General features: G+C 59.5%; 1 protein-coding gene across 16 annotated transcripts in view; it reads right to left on the reverse strand.

The window, feature by feature from the left end:
* FBRSL1 (fibrosin like 1) overlaps positions 1-21,111 on the reverse strand; it is an 87,719-nt gene continuing 66,608 nt past the window's right edge. For 3 of the 16 annotated variants that reach the window (XM_047761460.1, XM_047761455.1, XM_047761459.1), the window contains 14 exons: positions 15,559-15,604; positions 12,446-12,770; positions 12,143-12,363; positions 10,972-11,408; positions 10,096-10,146; positions 9,773-9,868; positions 9,137-9,205; positions 8,947-8,976; positions 8,617-8,688; positions 6,114-6,243; positions 3,834-3,911; positions 3,569-3,652; positions 3,105-3,309; positions 1-2,156 (listed from right to left, as the gene is read on the reverse strand). In XM_047761460.1, the coding sequence (XP_047617416.1) occupies positions 1,292-2,156; positions 3,105-3,309; positions 3,569-3,652; positions 3,834-3,911; positions 6,114-6,243; positions 8,617-8,688; positions 8,947-8,976; positions 9,137-9,205; positions 9,773-9,868; positions 10,096-10,146; positions 10,972-11,408; positions 12,143-12,363; positions 12,446-12,770; positions 15,559-15,604 (2,709 nt within the window). In that variant the 3' untranslated portion in view covers positions 1-1,291. Of the gene's footprint in view, positions 2,157-3,104; positions 3,310-3,568; positions 3,653-3,833; positions 3,912-6,113; positions 6,244-8,616; positions 8,689-8,946; positions 8,977-9,136; positions 9,336-9,772; positions 9,869-10,095; positions 10,147-10,971; positions 11,409-12,142; positions 12,364-12,445; positions 12,771-15,558; positions 15,605-21,111 lie in introns of all 16 variants that reach the window. The other 13 variants (XM_047761463.1, XM_047761471.1, XM_047761464.1 and 10 more) reach the window with 11 other exon arrangements.

Here is a 21,111-nt window from a genome sequence, read left to right on the forward strand (position 1 = left end):
TTTTCATCCAAAATCAAGGCTGTATTTATCTTCATTGGTTGATGTGAAAATATTTAAAATAACCGGAGCCTACAGTGGAAACATGGGGTTGAAAATACAGAACCAAACAAAGCAAATGGCTAGAGATGGGTGAACTGAGGTTCAAACGCTGAGGACACAGGTATGGACGTCAGGAAACAGGGAACACTGATGACAGGGCACAGTGACGTTCACGGGGTCATGAAAGCAAACCAGAACCCAAAGGAAGTAACGCCAAGGCCTTGGCCGGTGGGAGAACATGAGACCATGTCTGCCGGTGGCTCCGCGGAGGAGACAGCTACTCTTCCCCTTGTAATCAGCCTTTGGACTCCTCACCTCCCCAGTCTTGTCTGGTGTGATTCTGTGAACACTGCACAGACAGCACCAGGGCAGACACTCCAGGGAGCGCGCCGTGGTCCCCCAGGCCCGGGCCGTCCCGAGCGCTTGCATAGTTGAAGGATGCTGCTGCAGTCAACCATCTGAGGGCGTTTCCAACTGACAGCCAGTGAATTTTTTTTTTTTTTGTGACCGTGTTAAACAAATAACCAGAGGAATTTCTAGAAACGATTTTTATAAAGTCTACCTAGGTTAAGAATTTAATAACATCATATATTTATATTAACAGACTATGTACACGGTTTCATTTGTTTTTTTTTTAAAAAAACAAACCAAAAAAGAAACCCTTTTACACTTCTGCATAATAAGGCAAAAAAAGTTTTGTACATTATTAATTATCTTAATATATATCTGTAACTTCTGTTCCAAGTACCAAGGGAGGGCCAGGGCCGGGCCTGAGTGGGGGCCTCACAGTGCGTTGGACAAAATGACCGTTTTTTTGTTTTTTGTTTTTTCTTCATAAATAAGACAAAAAAAACCCCTGGGGCTCTGGAGAGGGATCTGAGGCCATTAAATTGCAAATCCAAACTAAAAATAAAAAAGCAAAAGTCTTTTTGTTTCTTTTAAACGTCTAAAGAGCACAAAATTGAAAAAAATACAAATCTGTTAAAAACGCTTATCACCTGTGGGAAAAAAGATACAAACTTGAAGTTTTCCTCCAATTGCTTAATGTCGAGCTTGGAAAGCGAAAGATCACTCCTGGCAAAACCGTGTCTGAAATCCCTGGCTCCGCAGGCTGCAGGTGGAGGAGCGGGCGTCACCCCAGGACCGATGGAACTGTGCTTAGGTTCTAGAAACAACGTACAGTTAAAAAAGTTGACAGCAGTGCTTTCGTGGAGGGGCCTCTGTACATGCGGCGGGCGCGGCCCCGCGGGGACTACCGCGCCTCCACCTCCTGGGGGTTGCGGGACGGGGAGTAGTCGCGGGCCTCCCCGGGCGCGCGGGCCCCGAGCGGCGTAGTCCTGCTCCGCGGCGGCCCGGGAGGCGTGGGGGGCCCGCCCGCGGCCACCAGCGGGGGCGGTGCGCCAAGGGCGGCGGCGGCGGCGGGCGGGGGCCTCGCCAGGAGCCCGTTGTGCAGCGCGGCGGCGGCGGGAGCGAGGCGCGGGTAGTGCAGGGCGCCCAGCGCGGGCAGAAGCGCCGCGCCGTCCAGGGCAGGGCCGGCGGGCAGGTGCGGGGGCCGCGCGCGCTCCAGCTCGTCGCGGCGCGCTTCCCGCAGGCGCTCGGGGCTGTAGTCGTGCGGCTCGCGGTCGCGGTAGGGGCGCTCGGGGGGCTCGAAGAGGGCGGCGGGGCCGGGGCCGGGCGGGCCGCGGCGGGGCGGCTCCAGGCCGCGGTATGCGTCGCGCAGCGGCTCCCACGCGAAGGCCAGGCGCTCGCGGCTCGCGGGGCCCGGAGCGAGCTGTGGGGGCGCGTCGCCGTCCTCCCCGCGCTCCTCCTTGACCTTCACGTCGCTCTGGGGCCGCTCGGCCGGCGCCTCGGGCGGCTTCCCCAGGAGGCCAGCCAGGCGCAGACTGTCCCCCAGGGCCGCCTTGCTGAGAGGAGATGGCGGGCGCACGGCCAGCTTGGCGCCCTCCTCCTTGGCTGGGGAGCGGCTCTCCTTGACGCGGGGCTCGGCCTCGCGCTCGGCGGGGACTCCGGGCCGGCCCGGTTCGCCCTGGCCGCGGAGCAGGAGGCTGCCGCCCGGGTGGCCTAAGGGGGCTGCGGGCGAGGCCCGGCTCAGCAGGCGCGTCTTCTCCAGGAGGTCCCTGGGAGCGATAAGACACCTGGCTCAGCCAGGCAGGAAACCCCTGCAGCAAGCTCCTCTGCCACCAGGTTCCCATCTTAACAACATAAGGCCATGGTCTGCTACTGGGACCTCAAGGTCCTTGGGTGTGTGTAAGGGGCTTGTAGGATGTGGGCAGGCCCTGGGTTGCTCTCTGGGTTCTATGACAAAATGGTCCCAGCTGCTTCTATGCTAATTCAAGGCTGCCCTCTGCTTTGCTCTCTTGAGCCCCACCCTGTGAACTCCAAGTCCTGGCACACAGACTGCAATGCCCATGAATGAAATATCCTAAATTCAGGATTCTGGAAGGGTGGAAAGTGATAGGGCCAGACAGGGAGCCCAACTGGGCTCCTGTCCACATAGCTGGCTCACGACTCTGCAAGAACCCCCAAGTGCTAGACTCTACTGCTGACCTGGTAGTGTGGCTCCCACTTCCCCTGCCACAGCCTAGCCTTGCCACCTGGGGGGGCAGGGCTGGGGGTTACACAGACAAGCTCAGCCCCATCCTCCAGCCCAAGGGGCGCCCCACAAGTGTACCTCCCAGGCCCCCCCCCCCCCCGCCCCCAGTGGCTCAGCAGCACCCTCCAGTGCGCTGCAGCATCTTCTGCCCTGCTGATCTGAGCTCCCTCCAGAGGCCCTGCTGTGACCCAAGAGCAGACCATTCATGCTGGGGTCTGGGAGGGAGCAGAACCTGGGTAGTACCTGCCCAGATCCTGCCCCAGCAAGGGTCCTCTGTGGGGGCAGGATGGAGAGTGGAGCCTTCACACTCTCCCAACCAAGGAGGTCTAGAGAGCAGAATTGAGTCTGCCAGGTGCAAGGGGCTCCCAGGGCTGGCAGAGATGGCTGGGGGGGTGCAAATGCTGGGAGGGGCAGGGGCCGGGGTGAAGGGGGGCAGGAAACAGGCAGGATGGGGGCACAGGACCCCACTCACCGCTCCCGCTCCTCCTTGCCCTTGTCCGGCTCTCGGTCGTGGTTGGTCAGGGCTGAGACCCGCTCCGTGTCTATGGGCTTGGGCCACGGGGGTGGCGTGGGGAAGGAGGGAGGCGCCCGGTGCAGCCGGTTCCAGGCCTCATGGGGGCTGGTCAGCCCGTGCAGCGTGGGGCCCTCCTTGGGGGCAAAGATACCGCCTGTGGGAGCTGGGGGGTGGCAGTGGGAAGGTGAGGCTGGGCCACTGTTCCGCCTGCACTGAGTCCCCTGCAGAACCATCGGGCAGCCAGGGAGAAGCACGGATTCCTGATCCCAGGCCCGTAGCAAAGGAGGTGGCAAAGAGAGGGAGTCTGTGTGGCATCCGGGGAGCCCACACATGCACAGGTGCGTGTGGAGGACGCAGGTGTGGGCACCTGTGTGTGAGGGGAGGGCACATGCGGGGGAAAAGCAGATGGCGCGGTCACTCACTCAGCGCATGGCTGCCCAGGCCTCCAAAGGCGTTGCTGCCCAAGCTCCCCAGGCCCCCGAAGGTGCTTGATCTGCTGAAGGGGTCTGTGGAAGCAACAAGGCTCAGAGATCTCCATGTCCCCACCAGGCCCTCACCCCCATCCCGTGGCTCCAGAACCTGAAGGGTGCCCTGGCTCTCCAGGTCTCCTCCCCACTCACCTACATCCCCTAAGTTCTGAGGATGGCAGGAACCAGCCAGACCACACAGACCTCAGGAGACACCTACCTGTCAAGTGACCAGTGGGCAGGAAGCTGCCAGGATGGGCTGAGGGTCCAAACGGGTTGGTAGTGGGATGGGCGGCACCTGAGGGGAGGGGCAGGGTGCAGGTTGATGGCAGCCTGAGTGCACCTGGGGCCTGTCTGTGGCTTGTTCTCAGGGTGGGTGCCCTAGCCCCCATTCCAGGCATGTAATAGGTAGGAGGTGGGCTTTTGTCTCCCTAGAATCTGGAGGGACCCTGAGGGAGAGCAGGGAGGGAGGTGCTGCTGGCAGTGGAGCACCCAGAGGAAAGGGGGCAGAAAGAAAAAGTCTTTGAGATTGAGGCTCCAGGGGCTACTCCCCAAGCCAGAGACCCTGGAGTTCCTAACCACAGCTAATAAGTGATCCAGGTTTCCTATAGTAGTGGGGGCCTGGGTGCCAATGGACACACTGGCCCAAGTCAGGGCTGCTGAAGACGGCAGCTCCCCCTGTGGTGTCCCCTGGCTGCCAGCCATGGCCTACCGGTTTCACTGTGGTTGATGTCAGCCCTGGCTCCCCTGATGCCCCTCAGAACCGAACGTGGAGGGCAGCCGAGTGGGCCCAGTCCTGAGAAGGGGCTGCTGGGTCAAGGGCTGATCCAGCCACTTAGGGTGGGGCACCCACCCTTCAGCCTAGAGGTGAAATTTCTGGACCAGTGAAGTTGGTGCCCATTGTCTCTCCAGCTCCCTCTACCGGTGAGACCCCAGCAACTGCATGCTCCTGCCTGCCTGCTGTGGGTGCAGCAGGTGGGCTCTTCCATCCAGAAATGCACAGGTTCTCATCTGCACAGAGCTCCCAACTAGAAACTTAGCCTCACTCCTAAGTGACCCTCAAAGAAGTCAGAATGTCTAGGAAATAGCTGGCCCTAAAACTAATGAAGACCGTGCATGGGAGCACTGTGGGGTGCACTTAGGGAAATATGTCACCTTAACAAGCTTACACCACGAGAAAAAAGGAACTGATATTCTCAGGGATGAAAACAGTTGGAAGAAAGAAAACACATAGGAGGAGCGAGCAGAGACAGACAAGCAGGGTGAGCGACTAGGCGTCACAGACAGATGGCATAGCCCTGATCTCAGTGGGGCATGTGCTGGGGGAGGCAGACACAAGGCAGGACTGGGCTGTGGGTGGGGAGCTGCTGGCTGCCAGGGTTGAGGCCCAGATAGAGGCGCTCTGCTTTCTGAGGGACCCTGACACCTGGAGGCCACCCTGCCCTGGCTAGGGTCTGGAGGCCATCAGGGCAGTGGAGCCAAGGCTGGGAAGAGCTGTCATGCTCCAGAGGCTGGCCAGTGTGACCCTGTCACACCAGTGTGCTGAAGAGGCTGCCCTCACAGAACCCCACAGTCACGTGCAAGGAGGCAGCGGGCAGTGGTGAGCATACACGAACTTGGGGCAGGGAAAGGGGAGGGCCAGGAGGGGTCAGGAAGTGCTCTCTGAGGGATGGCCTCCTGCGAGGGCCTGAGAGCTGGGGAAGGGGCAACAGCAGACCTGTGGGCCAACTGACAGCGGAGCTTCCACCTTGGGCTCTGACCTCAGAAAGGCTGCCCCCTACTGGTGGCAACTGGGGTTTCTTGTGCCAACAACGTGGTTCATGCTGAGCACCTGCTTTCCTTCTGTGTGTCTGGAGTTTGGTCTGTGCGGACAGAGGGCCTATGTAGCTGGCCCCCAATAAACATCCTGGGTGCTGGGGCTCCGTGAGCTTTCCCTGTATTGTCACGGCTCCTTGCTCTGGCCCTCAGGGCAGCAGTCAGGAAGGGCCCGCTGATTCTGACCCTCCACCCTTCCTCCTTGGCCAACTGCTCTGTGTCCCTTCACTGCAACACATACAGCTCTGTGTGTATGTGTATGTGACTTGTCCAGAGTCCTGGGAGTGCTACTAGTCTGTGTGTGGCCCCAGGGACCCTGAAACAGCAAGACTGTGGTGTGGCTGTGAGTGGGGAGCTTAGGGGTTCACGGGAGCAGTTTCCTACTATCCTGAGAAAAGCCAAACCCTTCCTGGGGGCGGGGCATGAGAAATGAAGTCACAGTGAGGGGGTGCCCAGGCAAGGGCACACACTCAGGGCACTGGTCAGCTGTGAGGAAGTGTCTGTGGGGGTGAAGCGTAAGGATGGCTAACCTGCGGTCCAACTGAGAAACACTGCCCAAGTGGCCAGAGTTCTGCTCCCGCACCAGCCAGAGAGAAAGGCAAGGTGGCTTCTGCCCACTGGATACCCCCTTGCTGGCACAGTGGCTGGGTCCCCCACCTCCCGTGGGCCAGGCTGGCTGCCTTACCCGAGCTGGAGAAGAGGGGCCGGGCCAGGTCCTGCGGGTAGTGGAAGCCAGCGAATATGCCTGGGGCAGGGGGTCTGCTGAACAAGTCCAGCTTGGTGCCCACGTCCAGCTTGTGGGGGTCCAGCTGCATCTGCCGAGACAGAGCATGTGCAGGGGCTGCCTGCTGGAAGGCTGGGCACTCGGTCCTCCCAAAGAACCAAGCCCGCAGCCTAGACAAGGTGATTCCACCTGGTCCACTGGCCTAGTCCAAAAAGTGGAGAGAAAAGTGAGGTTTATCCCAACATGTTTCAAGTGACTCAGGGTGACTCAGTCACATGGGATCCATAACAGAGATTTTTTTTTTGTCTTTTTGCCTTTTCTAGAGCCGCTCCTGCGGCACATGGAGGTTCCCAGGCTAGGGGTCCAGTTGGAGCTGTAGCCACTGGCTTATGCCAGAGCCACAGCAATGTGGGATCCGAACCACGTCTGCAACCTACACCACAGCTCATGGCAACGCTGGATCCTTAACCCACCAACTGAGGCCAGGGATCAAACCTGCAACCTCATGGTTCCTAGTCGGATTCGTTAACCACTGAGCCACGACGGGAACTCCCATAACAGAGATTATTAACTGAGGTTTCCATTCCCTTTTATATGGTCTTTGAAAGCTGGTGTCTTTTATACTTAAAACACTTCTCAATTTGGATGCTGTATTTTCATTACACATACTTTGGGTTTGGGTTTTGGGAAATTGAGATAAAAAAGTACATTCATGTACCCTAATCATTCTACTTTTCCAATGACTAAATTTAGCATAGATATTAACATTTAATTTTTTTTTTTTTTTCTTTTTAGGGCCATACCTGTGGCATCTGGAAGTTCCCAGGCTGGGGGTGGAATTGGAGCTGCAGCTGCTGACCTATGCCGCAGCCACTGCAATGCCAGATCTGAGCCACATCTGTGACCTATGCCACATCTTGTGGCAATGCCAGATGCTTCACTCACTAAGCGAGGCCAAGGATGGAACCCACATTTTCATGGATACTAGTCAGGTTTTCGCTTGTTTTTTAGGGCCACACTCACGGCATATGGAGGTTCCCAGGCTAAGGATCAAGTTGGAGTTGTAGCCACCGGCCTACACCGAAGCCACAGCAACACCAGATGCGAGCCACGTCTGTGACCTACACCACAGCTCACAGCAATGCTGGATCCTTAACCCACTGAGTGAGGCCAGGGATCGAATTTGTGTCCTCATGGATACTAGTCAGATTCGGCTCCTCTGAGCCACAACAGGAACTCCAAAATTTAAATCTATTGAAGTTAAGTAAAACTAAGAAGCCAGTCCCTTGGTCACAAGGGCCACAGGAGGCCTAAGGCTGGACCAAGTACTTCTTGGGTCTACCTGCTTTGGCGATAATGACCAAGGGGTGCTCTGGCCCTAGTAGGGAGTGCCCCCTCCCAGCTCCCTCCCTGTGCCTCCTAGGGGGTCCCGTCCAATCATTTGCGTGTCAGAACCCAGTAATCTTTGGCATTTCTAACAATAAAGTGACTTGTCCTTTTGTAGCACATTTAGCATGAGATGATTTTATTTTTTATTTTTTTTTGTCTTTTTGCTATTTCTTTGGGCCACTCCGCGGCTTATGGAGGTTCCCAGGCTAGGGGTCTAATTGGAGCTGCAGCCACCGGCCTACGCCAGAGCCACAGCAACGCAGGATCTGAACCGTGTCTGCAACCTACACCACAGCTCACGGCAACGCCGGATCGTTAACCCACTGAGCAAGGGTAGGGACCGAACCCGCAACCTCATGGTTCCTAGTCGGATTCGTTAACCACTGCGCCACGACGGGAACTCCCTGAGATGATTTTAAAATATCGTGCATGGGCGTAACATGTTAACTGAGATGGCAGATGAGGGTATTAAGACCCTTCTGAGACATGGGGTTGGGGGCGGAGGGTGGTCCCCATCCTGGCCTCCTGTGAGGGGCCTACCCTGCTTCCTCAGTGCCCTAGCCCAATGCCCCTGGCTGTGGGTCCCCAGGCCTCCTAGGGTGCCTGGCAGCACCTGCTCGGCCGGGGACAGCCTCGAGCCCCGAGCCGGCCTCTTGTTCACCACCTGTCCCTCCCAAGAGCACACAGGCTCCATAAGCACTTTTAGTCGCTTTTGTCCATTGCTGAAAAGCCAGGCACACAGCAAACACTTAACAAACACTTCGGGGAAAGGATGGGATTGACAGGTCCAGCACAGGTGCCCATGGTCACCCCTGCAGGGTCTGCTCCTCCCAAAGCTCTGCTTAGTGATCAGGGGGGACATGACCTTGAGTCTCCCACACACGGCTGCCCTGCCTCCTCCCTCGCCCCAACCAGGCCCCAGGCAAGGGGCACACTGCAAAGGGCTGAGGGTCTCAGACACACACGTGCCCGTGTGCACACGCAATGTGAATGCTGGGGAGGACACGGCCCCCACAGGGTGTATTGGGGACGCTCTCACCCGTGGGCCTAGTGGGCAGGATGCAGTCTGGCTCACCTTGATCTTCTGCTGATGGTGGAATATCTGCCAGGCAATTTGCACGTGTACTGCACACCACTTCCCGGGCTTCTGCGACAGGGCAGGCAACAGGCTCAGCCTGAGGCCAGGACCTCCCTGTCCCGCCCCCTGTCATCTGGATTCCTGCTGTCACAGTATACCCCCATAGCCATCCAGGAGGTACCCAGACTCAGATCCTCCTCGAAGTCCTGCCAGGCCCCTTCCTCCTGAGGTGAGGCATGCCTCCACACACACCTGCATGCATGTAGACCCCACACACATGCACATGTAGACACACACACACACACACACACACACAACCACACTCACCCTGACTGTTGTCCGGTACGTGTCGGACACCTGCCATTGACAGAGGAAGAAGCATTAGGCCCAGGTTCTGTGAGCAGTCGAGGTGGGGGATGGGACAGGGCCAGGCCTATGTGTGCCTCTCCACCAGGGGCCTGGCTGGCTGGGACATCCCCCGGGGGAGGAGGGAGGGATGGACATAGCTGCCACCTACCCCTGGGGCTTTCTGCAGGAGGGTGTGAACAGCGCTGGCCCGGCCCGTTACCTCGAGTGGGTTTGAAGTCTGAGGGGAGAGAGAGACAGGGCGTGAGACCCCAGGCGCCTGTGCCCGCCTCACCCTGCCTGTGGGGCCCTGCACACCGCCTCCTGGGCGGGAGGCCTGGCCTCCCACCACATCCTCAGTCCGGGGGTTTCTGAAAAGGCGAGAAGAAAGAAACAGCTCTTGACTGATGCTCCTGGGCCAGGGCAGTCCCGTTTCAGGGAAGGTGAGTGAAGTGACCCCAGGCCCTGCTCCCAGGGCCTCAGGGGTCCTTCCTGCTGGGGCCTTGTGCGAGTGGACAGCCCTGTGCTGCTGCCATCCAGATCACACCTCGGCACTGCTCCCCCCACCCCTGACCCCAGTGGTCCCAGCTGAGGAGGGGGAATGTGTGCAGCAGGGCTCCCCCAAGCCCCTGGTTAGGCCTCCTAACCCACCGAGGCTCAGGATGCTCTGCACTGAGGTCAAGGCCCCTGGGGGGGCCCCCTGGGATCACAACAAGCACAACCACAGGCGAGGTGGCAGGAGCCTCCCCGGGAGGCGGTCCTGCAGCCCCACCCACTGTGCCCACCCCCTCCAGGGGGCAGCTGGTACCTTGGGCTGAAAAGCACCCTGCAGGGATCCAAAGGGACCTGGGTGTGGGAGCGGGGCGGGCAGTCCTGGGACGGCCGGAGGGAAGGGCGGGAAAAACTGCAAGAGAAGGTGGGAGGGGCGTTCCAGGGGCCTCGGCCAGCGCTTGGTAATCCTGGGCAGGGGCTCTGGGCCCAGCCCTCTGGTCCCCACCCCATCGCCCCTGCACTAGGTGGGAGGCTACAGGGACAAGATGCAGCCCCCGCCCTCCACACTCCCAACCTCCACCCCATCCTGGAGAGTCCAGAGCAGACTGTGTGGGGGCCAGAGCTCGCAGGGACACTCACGTTGGAATGTCGGAAGTAGGGGCTGTCCAGCTTGGGTGTGAACTTGTCAAACTGGAAGGGAAGACAGCACAGAGTGAGGTCTCCAGACCATGCCCATGCCCTCTACCGGCCAAGTACCTACCCACCCTGTTGGGCCAGGCAGTGGCCAGAATGGCCATCCTGCCTCCTGAAGCTGATGGCCTTCAGCTAGCTGTCCCCCAGGATCCCCAAGGGCGCTGCCCCAGAGCCCTGAACCCGCTCCATGGGGCCCAGGTTCTCAGATTGGGCACGGCCCTTCCCTGCTTCAATGGTTCCAGCATGGGAAGTGCAGACTTGCCCACCTAGATGTCTACTTATGCCGGCTCAGGCCAAGAAGTGGCTACAGCCATGATGGGGGAGGGGGGCATGGAGCCCAGGACTGGTGATCAGGCTGCGGGACACATCTAGGCCCCCGGGCAAACTAGTGGGTGTCGAAGCAGAAGCTGGGTGGGAGTAGAGGGAACTCTGTCCCACAGCCGCTGGCAGCTCAGGGGAGGAGACCCTGAGGCCCGGGAATACGGTAGGAGTCCTGGTTCCCGTGGCCCCTCAGTCCCGTCCAGCCTCCAGACCTGCTGCCTTGCTGCCAACAGAGACGCTGAGAATCCCACATGGGTGTAACTGGCCCCAGGGCCGTGTCACAGGCTGTGTGGATATGCCCAAGCCCCTAAAAAAGGCCCAGAATGGAGAACTTCATGGAACGACCCGGGGTGGGGAACACAGGAGGAAGGGGCTGGACGGACAGACGGACCGAGAGGGGCGGTGTCAGCCTGCGTGCGTGCGGAGAGCGTCTGCGTGTGCCTGTTTCATGTCCCGCACCAGGGCCGCCCCCGCCCGCCCGCCGGCACGCAGCCTACGCACCGGCGGGGGTGCGGCGGGCGGCAGGAGCGGCGTCGGGGGTGGCCCGGCAGGGAAGGGGGCGAATGTGTGTTGGTGCTGGTGTGTGTGCTGGTGTGTGTGTTGGTGCTGGTGGAACTCCGCCCGCAGCAGAGCTCCCGGGCCCAGGGGGGCGCTCTGGACCAGAAAACGCGCGTTCAGCTCTTGCCTGAGCAGCTCGTGATCTACAAGAGAAAAAGAGAGAGACAGAGAGGCACGTCGGCCGCGGGCTCCCGGCGGGGCGAGGCGGATAGTCACCTGGCACTCCCGGTTTCGGCAGGCCAAGCCGTGGTGGCCGCTCGCTACGTGCGGGCCCCAGGGTGGAGGTAAGAGAGGTGCCTGTGACCAAGTACCAATCAGAATCCCCGAATGAGGCTGGCAATACATGATTGGCTGGCTGAATGAGATCAACAGGCTGGCATCTAAAGGCAAGAGAGAACACCGTGAGCCACCCTGGGAGCCCCCAGACAGCCCTGCAAGGGAGCCCTGCCCATGGTGGTTGCCACCCGGGGGGGGGGGAGCCCATCCCAGCCACCTCCATATCAGTATCCTGGTCCCATCCTGGGGCACCAAGCTGCCCGTAACTGGGGCTGGGCTGATTCAGAATCTTAGAGAAAAACTGGAGACCCACGGAGAAGTCCTTAGTGACCTAAGATTTGGCCGAGAGGGAAGAGGGCAGCTGCTGGTATCAAGCAGGGAGGGAGCGGCCAGGCTGGGCCAGCCGCTGCTCACCTGGGGCTCCTCTACCCACAATTCAGCCCTACCCACCACACCCTCTCAGCCTAACGATGAGGGATGGGAAGAGGCAAGGCAGGCCCTGGGAGCTGTCATCACGGTGATGGAGCAGCGCCAGGCTTCAACAACTCCCCACCCTAGACTGCCTGACCAGGGCTCAAGCTAGAGCAGAGCGTGTCTGTATCCATGTACACATGTGCGCACCCATATATCTGTGTGCATGTATGCATAACTGAGGCCCTGGCGGGAAGCTTCCTCTGCCCTAGAAAAGGCGTACTGCTGGGGCGCTGCCACCTGACCGGTGGGATCTGGAGCGGCCGGTGTGAGAGAAGTCTATACCTCCGACCCCCTTCCCAGGGGCCGCGTCCCTCCCGCCCAGGGGTGAGGACCCCGGCCCAACCAACCGCACCAGGAGACCTACCGGCGGGGTGTCCTGGGATGACCAGGCTGTTGGCCGGCAGCGCCGGGGGCGGGGGCAGTGTCGGGGGCGCGGCGAACATGGCCGCCGCGTGGTGCTGGTGCTGGGCCTGCGAGCGGAGCGCCAAGTGTGAGGTAGAGAGGTGGGGGCCCGGCCCGTGAGGCGACAGGGACGCGTGCTTCGCGAGCCCCAGGCTGGCGCCGCTGCTGGCGCTGCTGCTCCTGCTGCAGGGAGGGGGGCTCAGTGCCCGGCCGCGCGCCCCGCCCCCGCCCCGCCCCACGCGGCCAGGCCCCGCCCCGCGCCCACCTGAGGCTGTGCAGGCCGTTGTGCGCTGCTGGGCCGTGGCCGTGGCCGTGGCCGGGGAAGGCGCCCGGGGGTAGAGGCACGTGCGTCGGGAGCGGGGCCCGGGGCTGTGGGGGCGCAGGAGGCGGCTGTGGGGCGAGGCGGGGCAGGGCCGGGGCTTCCTTCTTAACCAGCGGGCTGGCCGGGGCACCGGAGGGCAGGGCGGGCACAGGGCTGCGCACAGGGGGTAGGAAGGGCGGCTCGGTGCTCAGCTCGCGGCTGCGCTCCAGACCGGAGACCTTGGGTGCTGCCCCGGCCTTGGCCTCGGACTTCTCGCCCAACGTGGGCCCTGCGGAGAGAGGGGCCACAGTGAACTCAGGGAATCCAGGACCCACGGTTTCCAATGGGGAAACAGGGGGCGCTGGAGCCTTGGTCACAACACCTTGGGTCCCATGCAACAACTAGGGAGGAGGCCACCCATCCAGAGGGCCCACCAACAGGGAATGTCCTGGACCTCCTGCCTGTGGAGGGGCTGTTAGGGCCCCATTTTACAAAGGGAGACTGAGGCAGTGGCTTAAGCAGGACACTGGGCTGTGAGCCCATCCCACCCACCACCTTTCCTTCCTCTGTGGGAGCTTCACTTGTATCTGCAGCTGCTCTTTCTGCAAAGACCCAGGTGAGGGAGTTCACACTGTGAAGTGGAAATGAATCTGACTAGTATCCATGAGGATGTGGGTTCGACCCCTGGCCTCACTCAGTGGGTTAAGGATCTTGCCTTGCCATGAGCTGTGGTGTAGGTGGCAGAGCTGCTAGGACTCCGAATTGCTGTGGCTGTGGTATAGGCTGGCAGCTGTAGCTTGGATTCGACCCCTAGCCTGGGAACTTATATATGCCATGGGTGCAGCCCTAAAAGAAAAACAAAGACCCAGGTGAGGAGTTCCCATCGTGGCGCAGTGGTTAACAAATCCGACCAGGAACCATGAGGTGGCGGGTTCGGTCCCTGCCCTTGCTCAGTGGGTTAACGATCCGGCGTTGCCGTGAGCTGTGGTGTAGGTTGCAGATGCGGCTCGGATCCCGCGTTGCTGTGGCTCTGGTGTAGGCCGGTGGCTGCAGCTCTGATTCGACCCCTAGCCTGGGAACCTCCATATGCCGTGGGAGCGGCCCAAGAAATAGCTAAAAAGACAAAAAAAAAAAAAAAAAAGACCCAGGTGACCCCAGCCTAAGCCCTTTTGGGGCCCTTGACCTGGGGCACTTTCTGGATGACTAGCCTGCCTTGGTTCCCTTTGGAGGAAGTTGCTGCTCCCCAACACTGACCCACCCTCTCCCCACCCACCTCCCTCATCAGGCCCAGACCTTCAGGGAGCCCCTCTGCTCATTCTAAGCTCTCCTTTTAAGGTTGCTACAGGGCCTCAGGTCACATGCTAGGGGCCAGATGGTCAGCACGTGTCCACCACCTTCCATGGGAGTGGCTTTGCCTTCAGGGGATGACAACTCAGTTCCCAGGAGTGGAAATTCAGGTTATGACTTATGTTTGGGCTGTTGGCAGACCCTACTTCCTCCTCCAGGCCCAGGGACTGCAAATGGAGCGCTGGCCACAGCCTCCCCCCGTGGCTGCAGGGTGGTGTGACCTAGGCTAGCAGAGTTAAAAGAGGTCTGGACCCCCTGGGAATTCTCCTTCCCTAGGCCCACACCTCCCTATGCAGCCTCCGCCTTGGGTCTGTTTGTTTCAGGGACAAATCTACAGGAGAAGGCCACTGCCACCACCCCTGCAGTGAGGACAGGAAGCAAGGGCCAGTGGCTTCAGACCACTGTTCACCACTGCCCAAGGATACTGGCCCTCTCTCCCCTCCTGTCCCTCCCACATCTCCATACCAACCCTTCACAAAATAAGAGCAGCCATCAGCATGGAGAGGGGGCTATGCAGGCCTGGAGGCAACCCCCGACATGTGCCACCAATGCCCCAGCCCTTCTGTAGACTCCTGGAACCTTCTAGAGCCTCCTGCCACCGCGAAAGTGTAAGCATCGCTACTGATCACCCCATTTATGCCTCTCTCTGAGCGCCTCAAATCCTTGGCCAGTTCCCTGAACTCTGCTGAATTGTAACCTCCAGAACCTGTGGCTGTGTCCTTATATGAACAAAGGGTCTTTGTAATCAAGCTACGAATCTCAAGGTGAGATCAGTCTGGAATCAGGGTGGGCTCTAAATCCAGTGACAGTGTCCTTGTAAGAGGCCACATGAAGACAGAGACAGAGATGGAAAGAATGTAGCCTGCAGGCCCAAGACGCCAGGTTTGCAGACAATCCCAGGAGCTGAAGAGGCAGGAAGGACCCTTCCCTGGAGCCTCTGGAGGGAGTGCAGCCCTGTGCACACTTGCTTCCAGACTTCTGGCCTCTGGAACCTTGAGCAGGTGAATGCCTGCTGTTTCAAGTGGCCTGGTTTATGGTCATTTGTTGAAACTGATACACACCCTGTGTCAGTTCTGTTTGAGATGCCAGCTGGTGCCTCCTGGACCTCTTGGGGGGGGGGTCTCCTTACCCTGACTCTCCAGCAGGAGTCTGCTCTGCTGCAAGGCTCTGATTTGAGGAAGGGGCTTCTTGAGTTGAAGGCAGGATGCACTGCTGCAGGGGCCCCAAGGCCTGTCCTGTTCAGTCACATCCTGAGGCCCCTTCTCTGCGCTAGGTCCAGTGATACCTGCTTCGGGCCACAGTCTTGACTGACAGGTGGGGTTACAAAGGCCTGTCCTGGCCTCAGTGGGACCAATGCCACATGGCAGCATGGGTGGTTCATGAGCTGCTGGCCATCCTCAGAGCACCTGACCCCATGATTCTGGGGAGGGCCTGGGGAAAAGGCGTTCCTAATGGTCCCTAGGGGGTACAGGGACCCCACTTTGGGAACCAGAGCTCCAGAGCTGCCTGACTCAGGCTGAGACACTGGCCTCACTCTTAGCCTCCCCTGTTTCCTTGTGGTTTTCTGAAGTGGGGTGTGGGGTCACATCCCTCAGAAAGTCACAGCACCTAACTCCTGCCTCAGGCTCTGCACCTGAAACCCTAGACAGGGCCTAACTTGGAGCCTGCCACTGACTTCAGGAGTGTGTCCTGTCCCTTCTTAGAGGCCAAGAGCCCAGGGACACACTTACCTTTATCTGCTGCTGGGGCAAAAAGCTTCTCAGAGCCCACAGATGCCTGGAAGAAAAGAGAAGAGAGTCAGAGGCCAGAGGGCCTTACAGGATTGGGGCGAACCTGGCCTTCACCCCGTCCCTGGCACCCCAGAAACAGGTCTGGGCAGGTCCCATGTGCATGAGGGCAGCCCTGGCAAAACACGTCCTTCTGAGCCCATGGCCCCCATGTAGGAGGGGGACCATACCCAGGCCCAGATGCAGGTATTTGGACACAGGTCGCTCGGCCTGTTATTGGGAAACAAGAGATGCCCCACTCAGCAGGGGGTACAGGGCTCAGTGTCCCCACTAGGTTCCCAGTCTTGGGAATCTGGCCACCACAACTCAGAGCCGGCCCCAGGATCCCAAGGGCTGCACCAGGCCTGGCACTAGAGGTGGTGGGGTGGCGGAAGTGGAGTGTGGATGCCCCCTGCCCCCAGCCTCAGGCTGCAGGTCACCACCCACCACGCCTCAAACCACCTGAGTATTAGGTCTGGGGACCATGAGTGTCCAGGGTGGAGTGGGCCACTCTGAGCGGGCAACAACCCGATTCAGGGGGTAGTGTGGCCATTTCTGATGGGTCCCCTGCCCCTGCTCAGGCCCTCCCCTGCTGGGGAGACACCTATGTGTGTGCAGGGCCTTGGTAAGGACAAGCGGGACAGAGCGTGGCCCTCCTGCTGGTTCACAGTATGGAGTCCGGTAAGGCTGGCCTGAGCAGACCTCTTCTTTCTAGTTGGTGTTGTTTTCAAAGAGTTTCACAGTGATGATTCAAATACCATATAACACGGACATTGAAGGTACACAGGCCAGTGGTTTTAGTGTGTTCATAGCTGTGAGCACCCATCACCTCAGTCAGTTTTAGAACATTTTCATCACGGCAATCCTCTGTCACCCCCAGCCCGGGGCACCACACCTGTGCTCTCAGTGTCCCCATCCTGGACATCCAGGGCAGGAAGCAACCAGTGCTTCCTGGGGCGTGGGGCAACTATCAAAGAGCACGAGGCCTCCCCCACTGGGATGGCCACCATCAAAAAAGATAGTAGAGGCGTTCCCATCATGGCACAGCAGAAACAAATCCAACTAGGAACCATGAGGTTGCGGGTTTGATCCCTGGCCTCCCTCAGTGGGTTAAGGATCTGGTGGTGCTGTGAGCTGTGGTGTAGGTCACAGACGGCTCGGATCTTGCATTGCTCCGTGAGGAGGTGGAGAAACTGGAAGTCTTGTGCACTGCTGGTGGGGATGCAAAATGGTGCAGCCACCGTGGGAAACAGTTCGGAGGTTCCTCACAAAATTAAACGCACAGCTACAAAGTGGAAGCAATGCAAGTGGTCATAAATGGATGGATGATAAACAAAATGGGGTGTCTACACCCAGTGAAATATTATTCAGCCTTTAAAAAGGGAGGGGGACTTCCCATTGTGGCACAGCAGAAACTAATCTGACCAATATCCATGGGGATGCGTGTTAGTTCCTTGGCCTTGCACAATGGAATGGGATCCAGCATTGCCATGAGCTGTGGTGTAGGTGGCAGATGAGGCTCGGATCCTACATTGCTGTGGCTGTGGCATAGGGCAGCAGCTGCAGTTCTGATTCAAACTTCCATGTGCCATAAGTGCAGCCCTAAAAAAGTTAAAAAAAAAAAAGGAAAATTTTGGTACATGTCGGAACGTGGATGAACCCTGGGGACGTTATGCTAAGGAAAATAAACCACACACAGGAGATCTTTCCGGATCATGTGAGGTTCCTGGTGGGCTCAAATACACAGAGACAGAAAGTAGGATGGTGGGGGCTGGGGAAGGGGGATGGGAGGTTACTGTTTAATGGGGACAGAGTTTCAGTTTGGCAAGATAAAGGTTTCTGGAGATGATGGTGGTGAGGCTTGCACAACAACATGACTGTATTTCACACCCCTGAATCGCACACTTCAAACAGTTAAGATGGTAAATTCTGTTATGTGTATCTCACCATGACATATAACAAAGTTAAAAAATAAAGCACGAGGAGTTCCTGTTGTGGCTCAGCGGTTAAAGAATCCGACTAGGAACCATGAGGTTGTGGGTTTGATCCCTGGCCTTGCTCAGTGGGTTAATGATCCGGCGTTGCTGTGAGCTGTGGTGTAGGTCGCATACTTGGCTCGGGTGCTGAGTTGCTGTGGCTCTGGCATAGGCTGGCAGCTACAGCTCTGATTCGACCCCTAGCCTGGGAATCTCCATATGCCGAGGGAGTGGCCCAAGAAATGGCAAAAAGACAAAATAAATAAATAAATAAAGCACAAAAGGGCTTTCTGGGATGATGAAAACATTCTCTGACTGTGGTGGTGGGTATGTAGCGTTAAATGTTTGTTGAAACGCATCAAGCTGTACACTTCAAATAGGCCCATTTTGTTGCAGGTAAATGGTGGTGCAGGAGTCACCTATAAGATGGGGACTGAGGCAAGAACAGACTGATAGGTGGGATGGGACAGAAATGAAGAGTCCTGGACAGAGCCAGGCACACATGAGGCCCAGCACAGGCCAGGGCCCAGGCTGGGGAAAGGGTGGGAGCCGCTTGGAGGAAGGCTCCCTGGGCCAGCATCACTTCAATGCCGCTGATGGAAACAGGGAGTGCAAAACCCCGTTGCACAGGACGCCCTGCTACTTCCCACTCATGCAGGAGTGGGGTCACCTTCCTAATCACGCCCTGAAAACCTGCACTGGAAGAAAACAAGTGGCAAATGCAGCTCAAATACACAGGCCCCTGTGCCCCGGGCTGGACTTGAACCTGGACTTAGGAGTGCCAACCAGAGGCACAGAGAGGCTGAGGCCGGGTGTGTCCTATGCTGGAGTGCCGTGGCCGTGACCTCTTCCTGTGCTGGATCCCCAGGCATTCTGTGTGGTGAGAGAGCCTGGGTCATTGTCTCACCTCTGAGGAGACCCCATGGGAATGAAGGGGTTCCCCAGGGCTGGGGGGGTCTGTGGTGGCAGGAAGGTAGGGTCGGCGGCGTGGTGCCCGCCCACCCCTCAGGGCCAGGACCCCCCAGCCGAGATCTCCGGGTGGCAGAGCAAGGTCTCAGGACCAGGAAGAGGACAATTTACGGCTGTCTACTCTGCACTAGGCACTGTCCCAGTTCCGCCAGGGGCTAAGTCACATGTTGAGGTGTGAGACCAGGTGTACCCAGCATCTTATACCCTCCTGAGAAGGCCTAGGGGTCACCTACCTCCCACCGGCCCAGGGCCCACCAGAGACCCCCAGGCCTAATAGCACTGGGCCCTCACAGTACTCCAGGAGGGGTCCTGCTGTCACTTCCATTTGAGACCACACAGCAGTTGCTGTCATTATCACCTGGTCTCATTAACGCTCTCACAAGTCAGTTCTCCACAAAGCAGCCAAGAGTATCTCTAAAAACCGAAGCAGAACAAGTCACCCCAGGACTGAAAACATTCTGGTGCCTTCTCACTGCCCCAAACTACAGCCTGAACTTCTTCCCCAGCCCCTGAAAGGCTGTGCCCAGCTTGCCTGTCTGAGCCCTGACCTCACCTGAGCAACCCCCGCCCCCTGGCCCAGTGGCTCCAGCCGTGTCCTCCCCTGAGATGCAATGACCCAGAGCAGGGACAGCAGCCCCCCTCTACAGAGGCCCCCTGGGCTATCCGCACGCAGCCAAGAGGGTCCCCTGTCATCAGCAGGTGAAATGAGTGCAGGAGCTCAGTCTCAAAGCTGTCGTTACCTTCCAGGGGCATGGTCCCTGGCCACCAGGAGGGGGAGGGGCCTCCCCCACACCCTATGCACCAGCCTCACTGGAACCTCCCCCTCTGATTAAGGCAGGGCAGCCCTGGTTCCCCCAAGGGCTGTCACTCTGAGTTTGTTCCTGTGGGACAGGACTGCCCTCGGTCCCAGCCTGGAGGGATGAGCAGCAAGTTCAATTAAGGCTGCAGGCACCCCTGTGCGGCCCAAGAGGCCCAGCCAGACCGGTTCTGGTTCAGTTCAAGGCCCCAGGCTGGAGGACCAGCTCCAGGGCCAGGAGGTGGCGCCCCAGACACTGGGAAAGTGGAGGGGAGTAAAGGAGAGGGCGAGTGGAGGAGGGGGCCAGCTGTGGCCACAGGGAGTGTCTTCCCTACCCATCCCGACCCCTGGGACTCTACCCAGGCCAAGGCAGGCGGCAGGTGGAAAGCCATTCTGCCATGTCCATCAGGTCCCCACACCCACACTGCACAAGTTAAAGTTTGCTCAGGGAAGTTGGGGGATCCAAGTCCCCACAGGGGTCGTGGGTAGGTACTGGCACAGCCAGGGCCTGGACACCTGGCAGGGCACAGCCTCGCCCATTGAGAAGGCTCTCCACAAACACCCGCAGGGCCTCTGGGAGCCTGGAAGGTTCCAACTCTCTTCCCAGCACAGGTACTAACTCTCCCCACCCCCGCTGGGATTTGCTCCTGCTCAGGGTCCCCTTGGTTCTTTCCCTTCCAGGACCAGGGATCTGGAGCTGGCCAGCTGACCCAGCGGGTGGGCAGACCCCGAAGCAACCAAAAGACCTGTGCTAATATAACTTCCTGAGGACTAGCTCCCGGGACGTGACCCAGGCTGCGGAGGCAGACATCCTTCAAGCCTGGCACTGAGCCGGTGTGGGGGTGGAAGGAAAGGGTCACTTCAAGCCAAACTACAGGCTGGAGATCCTCAAGCTGCAGGTTCAGGGTCCCAGTGGAGGGGGCACGCTCGGTAGGGCAAGTGTCAGGGCCAGCACTCAGTCCCCCGAGGTGCGCAATCCCGGCCGCGGGCGTAGGTCACAGCGCGCTTTGTCTGCGAGGACCCGACCTGAGGGGCAGCCTCGGCCCAGACACGCGGCACAATCTCCGCCGGCCGCGCCCCGCCCCAGACAAAGAGCTCCAACTCCCGGCAGGTGAGAGCGGCGGGCGCCGGGAACACGGGTGGCCGAGCCCGCGCCGGGGCGCAAACAAAGGCGCGCGCCCTCCGCGACGCCCTGCTCCGCCTCCGCCGCAGGGCCCCCAGCGTCTTGGCCAAGGCCTGGGACCCTCTGCGGGGGCTGCACCCACGCCGATCTGCCGCCACGTGTGCCCCAGGGGCGCAGGCGTAGGTACGTGGGGTCTCCGTGCGCCTGGCTCCCGAGAGAGACGGAGTGAGCAGAGCAACGGGGGCCTCTCCTGCTGCCCGCTCCTCTACAGGGGGCGGCAGCTCCCTCAACCCCGGTCCCCGAAGTCCGAGTCCCTCCCCGGAGCCACTAGCGCGCACTCACCGTGCGGGCGATCCGGGTTCGGTGCGCTCTGTAGGCGATCGCTGCTAGTTTTCAGGCCGGAGCCGGAGCCAAAGCCGGGCAGCATGGACGCGGGCGGCGGAGCGCGGGCTCCCGCAAGCCTCCGCCCGTCGAGGTGGCCCCTCTCCCGGCGCACCGTGCCTAGCCGGAGCCTAGGCCGGGGGCGCGCAGAGCACGCATGTCCGCTGCGCCGTCTCGGCGCTCTCGGAACGTCTGGCTCTCGGTGCGCTCAGGGCTCCCGGGTGCCGTCGGGCACAGCGCGGGGCCCTGAAGCAGCAGCAGCGGCGGCGGGC

Source organism: Phacochoerus africanus, chromosome 15 (assembly GCF_016906955.1).
Source record: "Phacochoerus africanus isolate WHEZ1 chromosome 15, ROS_Pafr_v1, whole genome shotgun sequence".
NCBI classification, from domain to species: domain Eukaryota; kingdom Metazoa; phylum Chordata; class Mammalia; order Artiodactyla; family Suidae; genus Phacochoerus; species Phacochoerus africanus.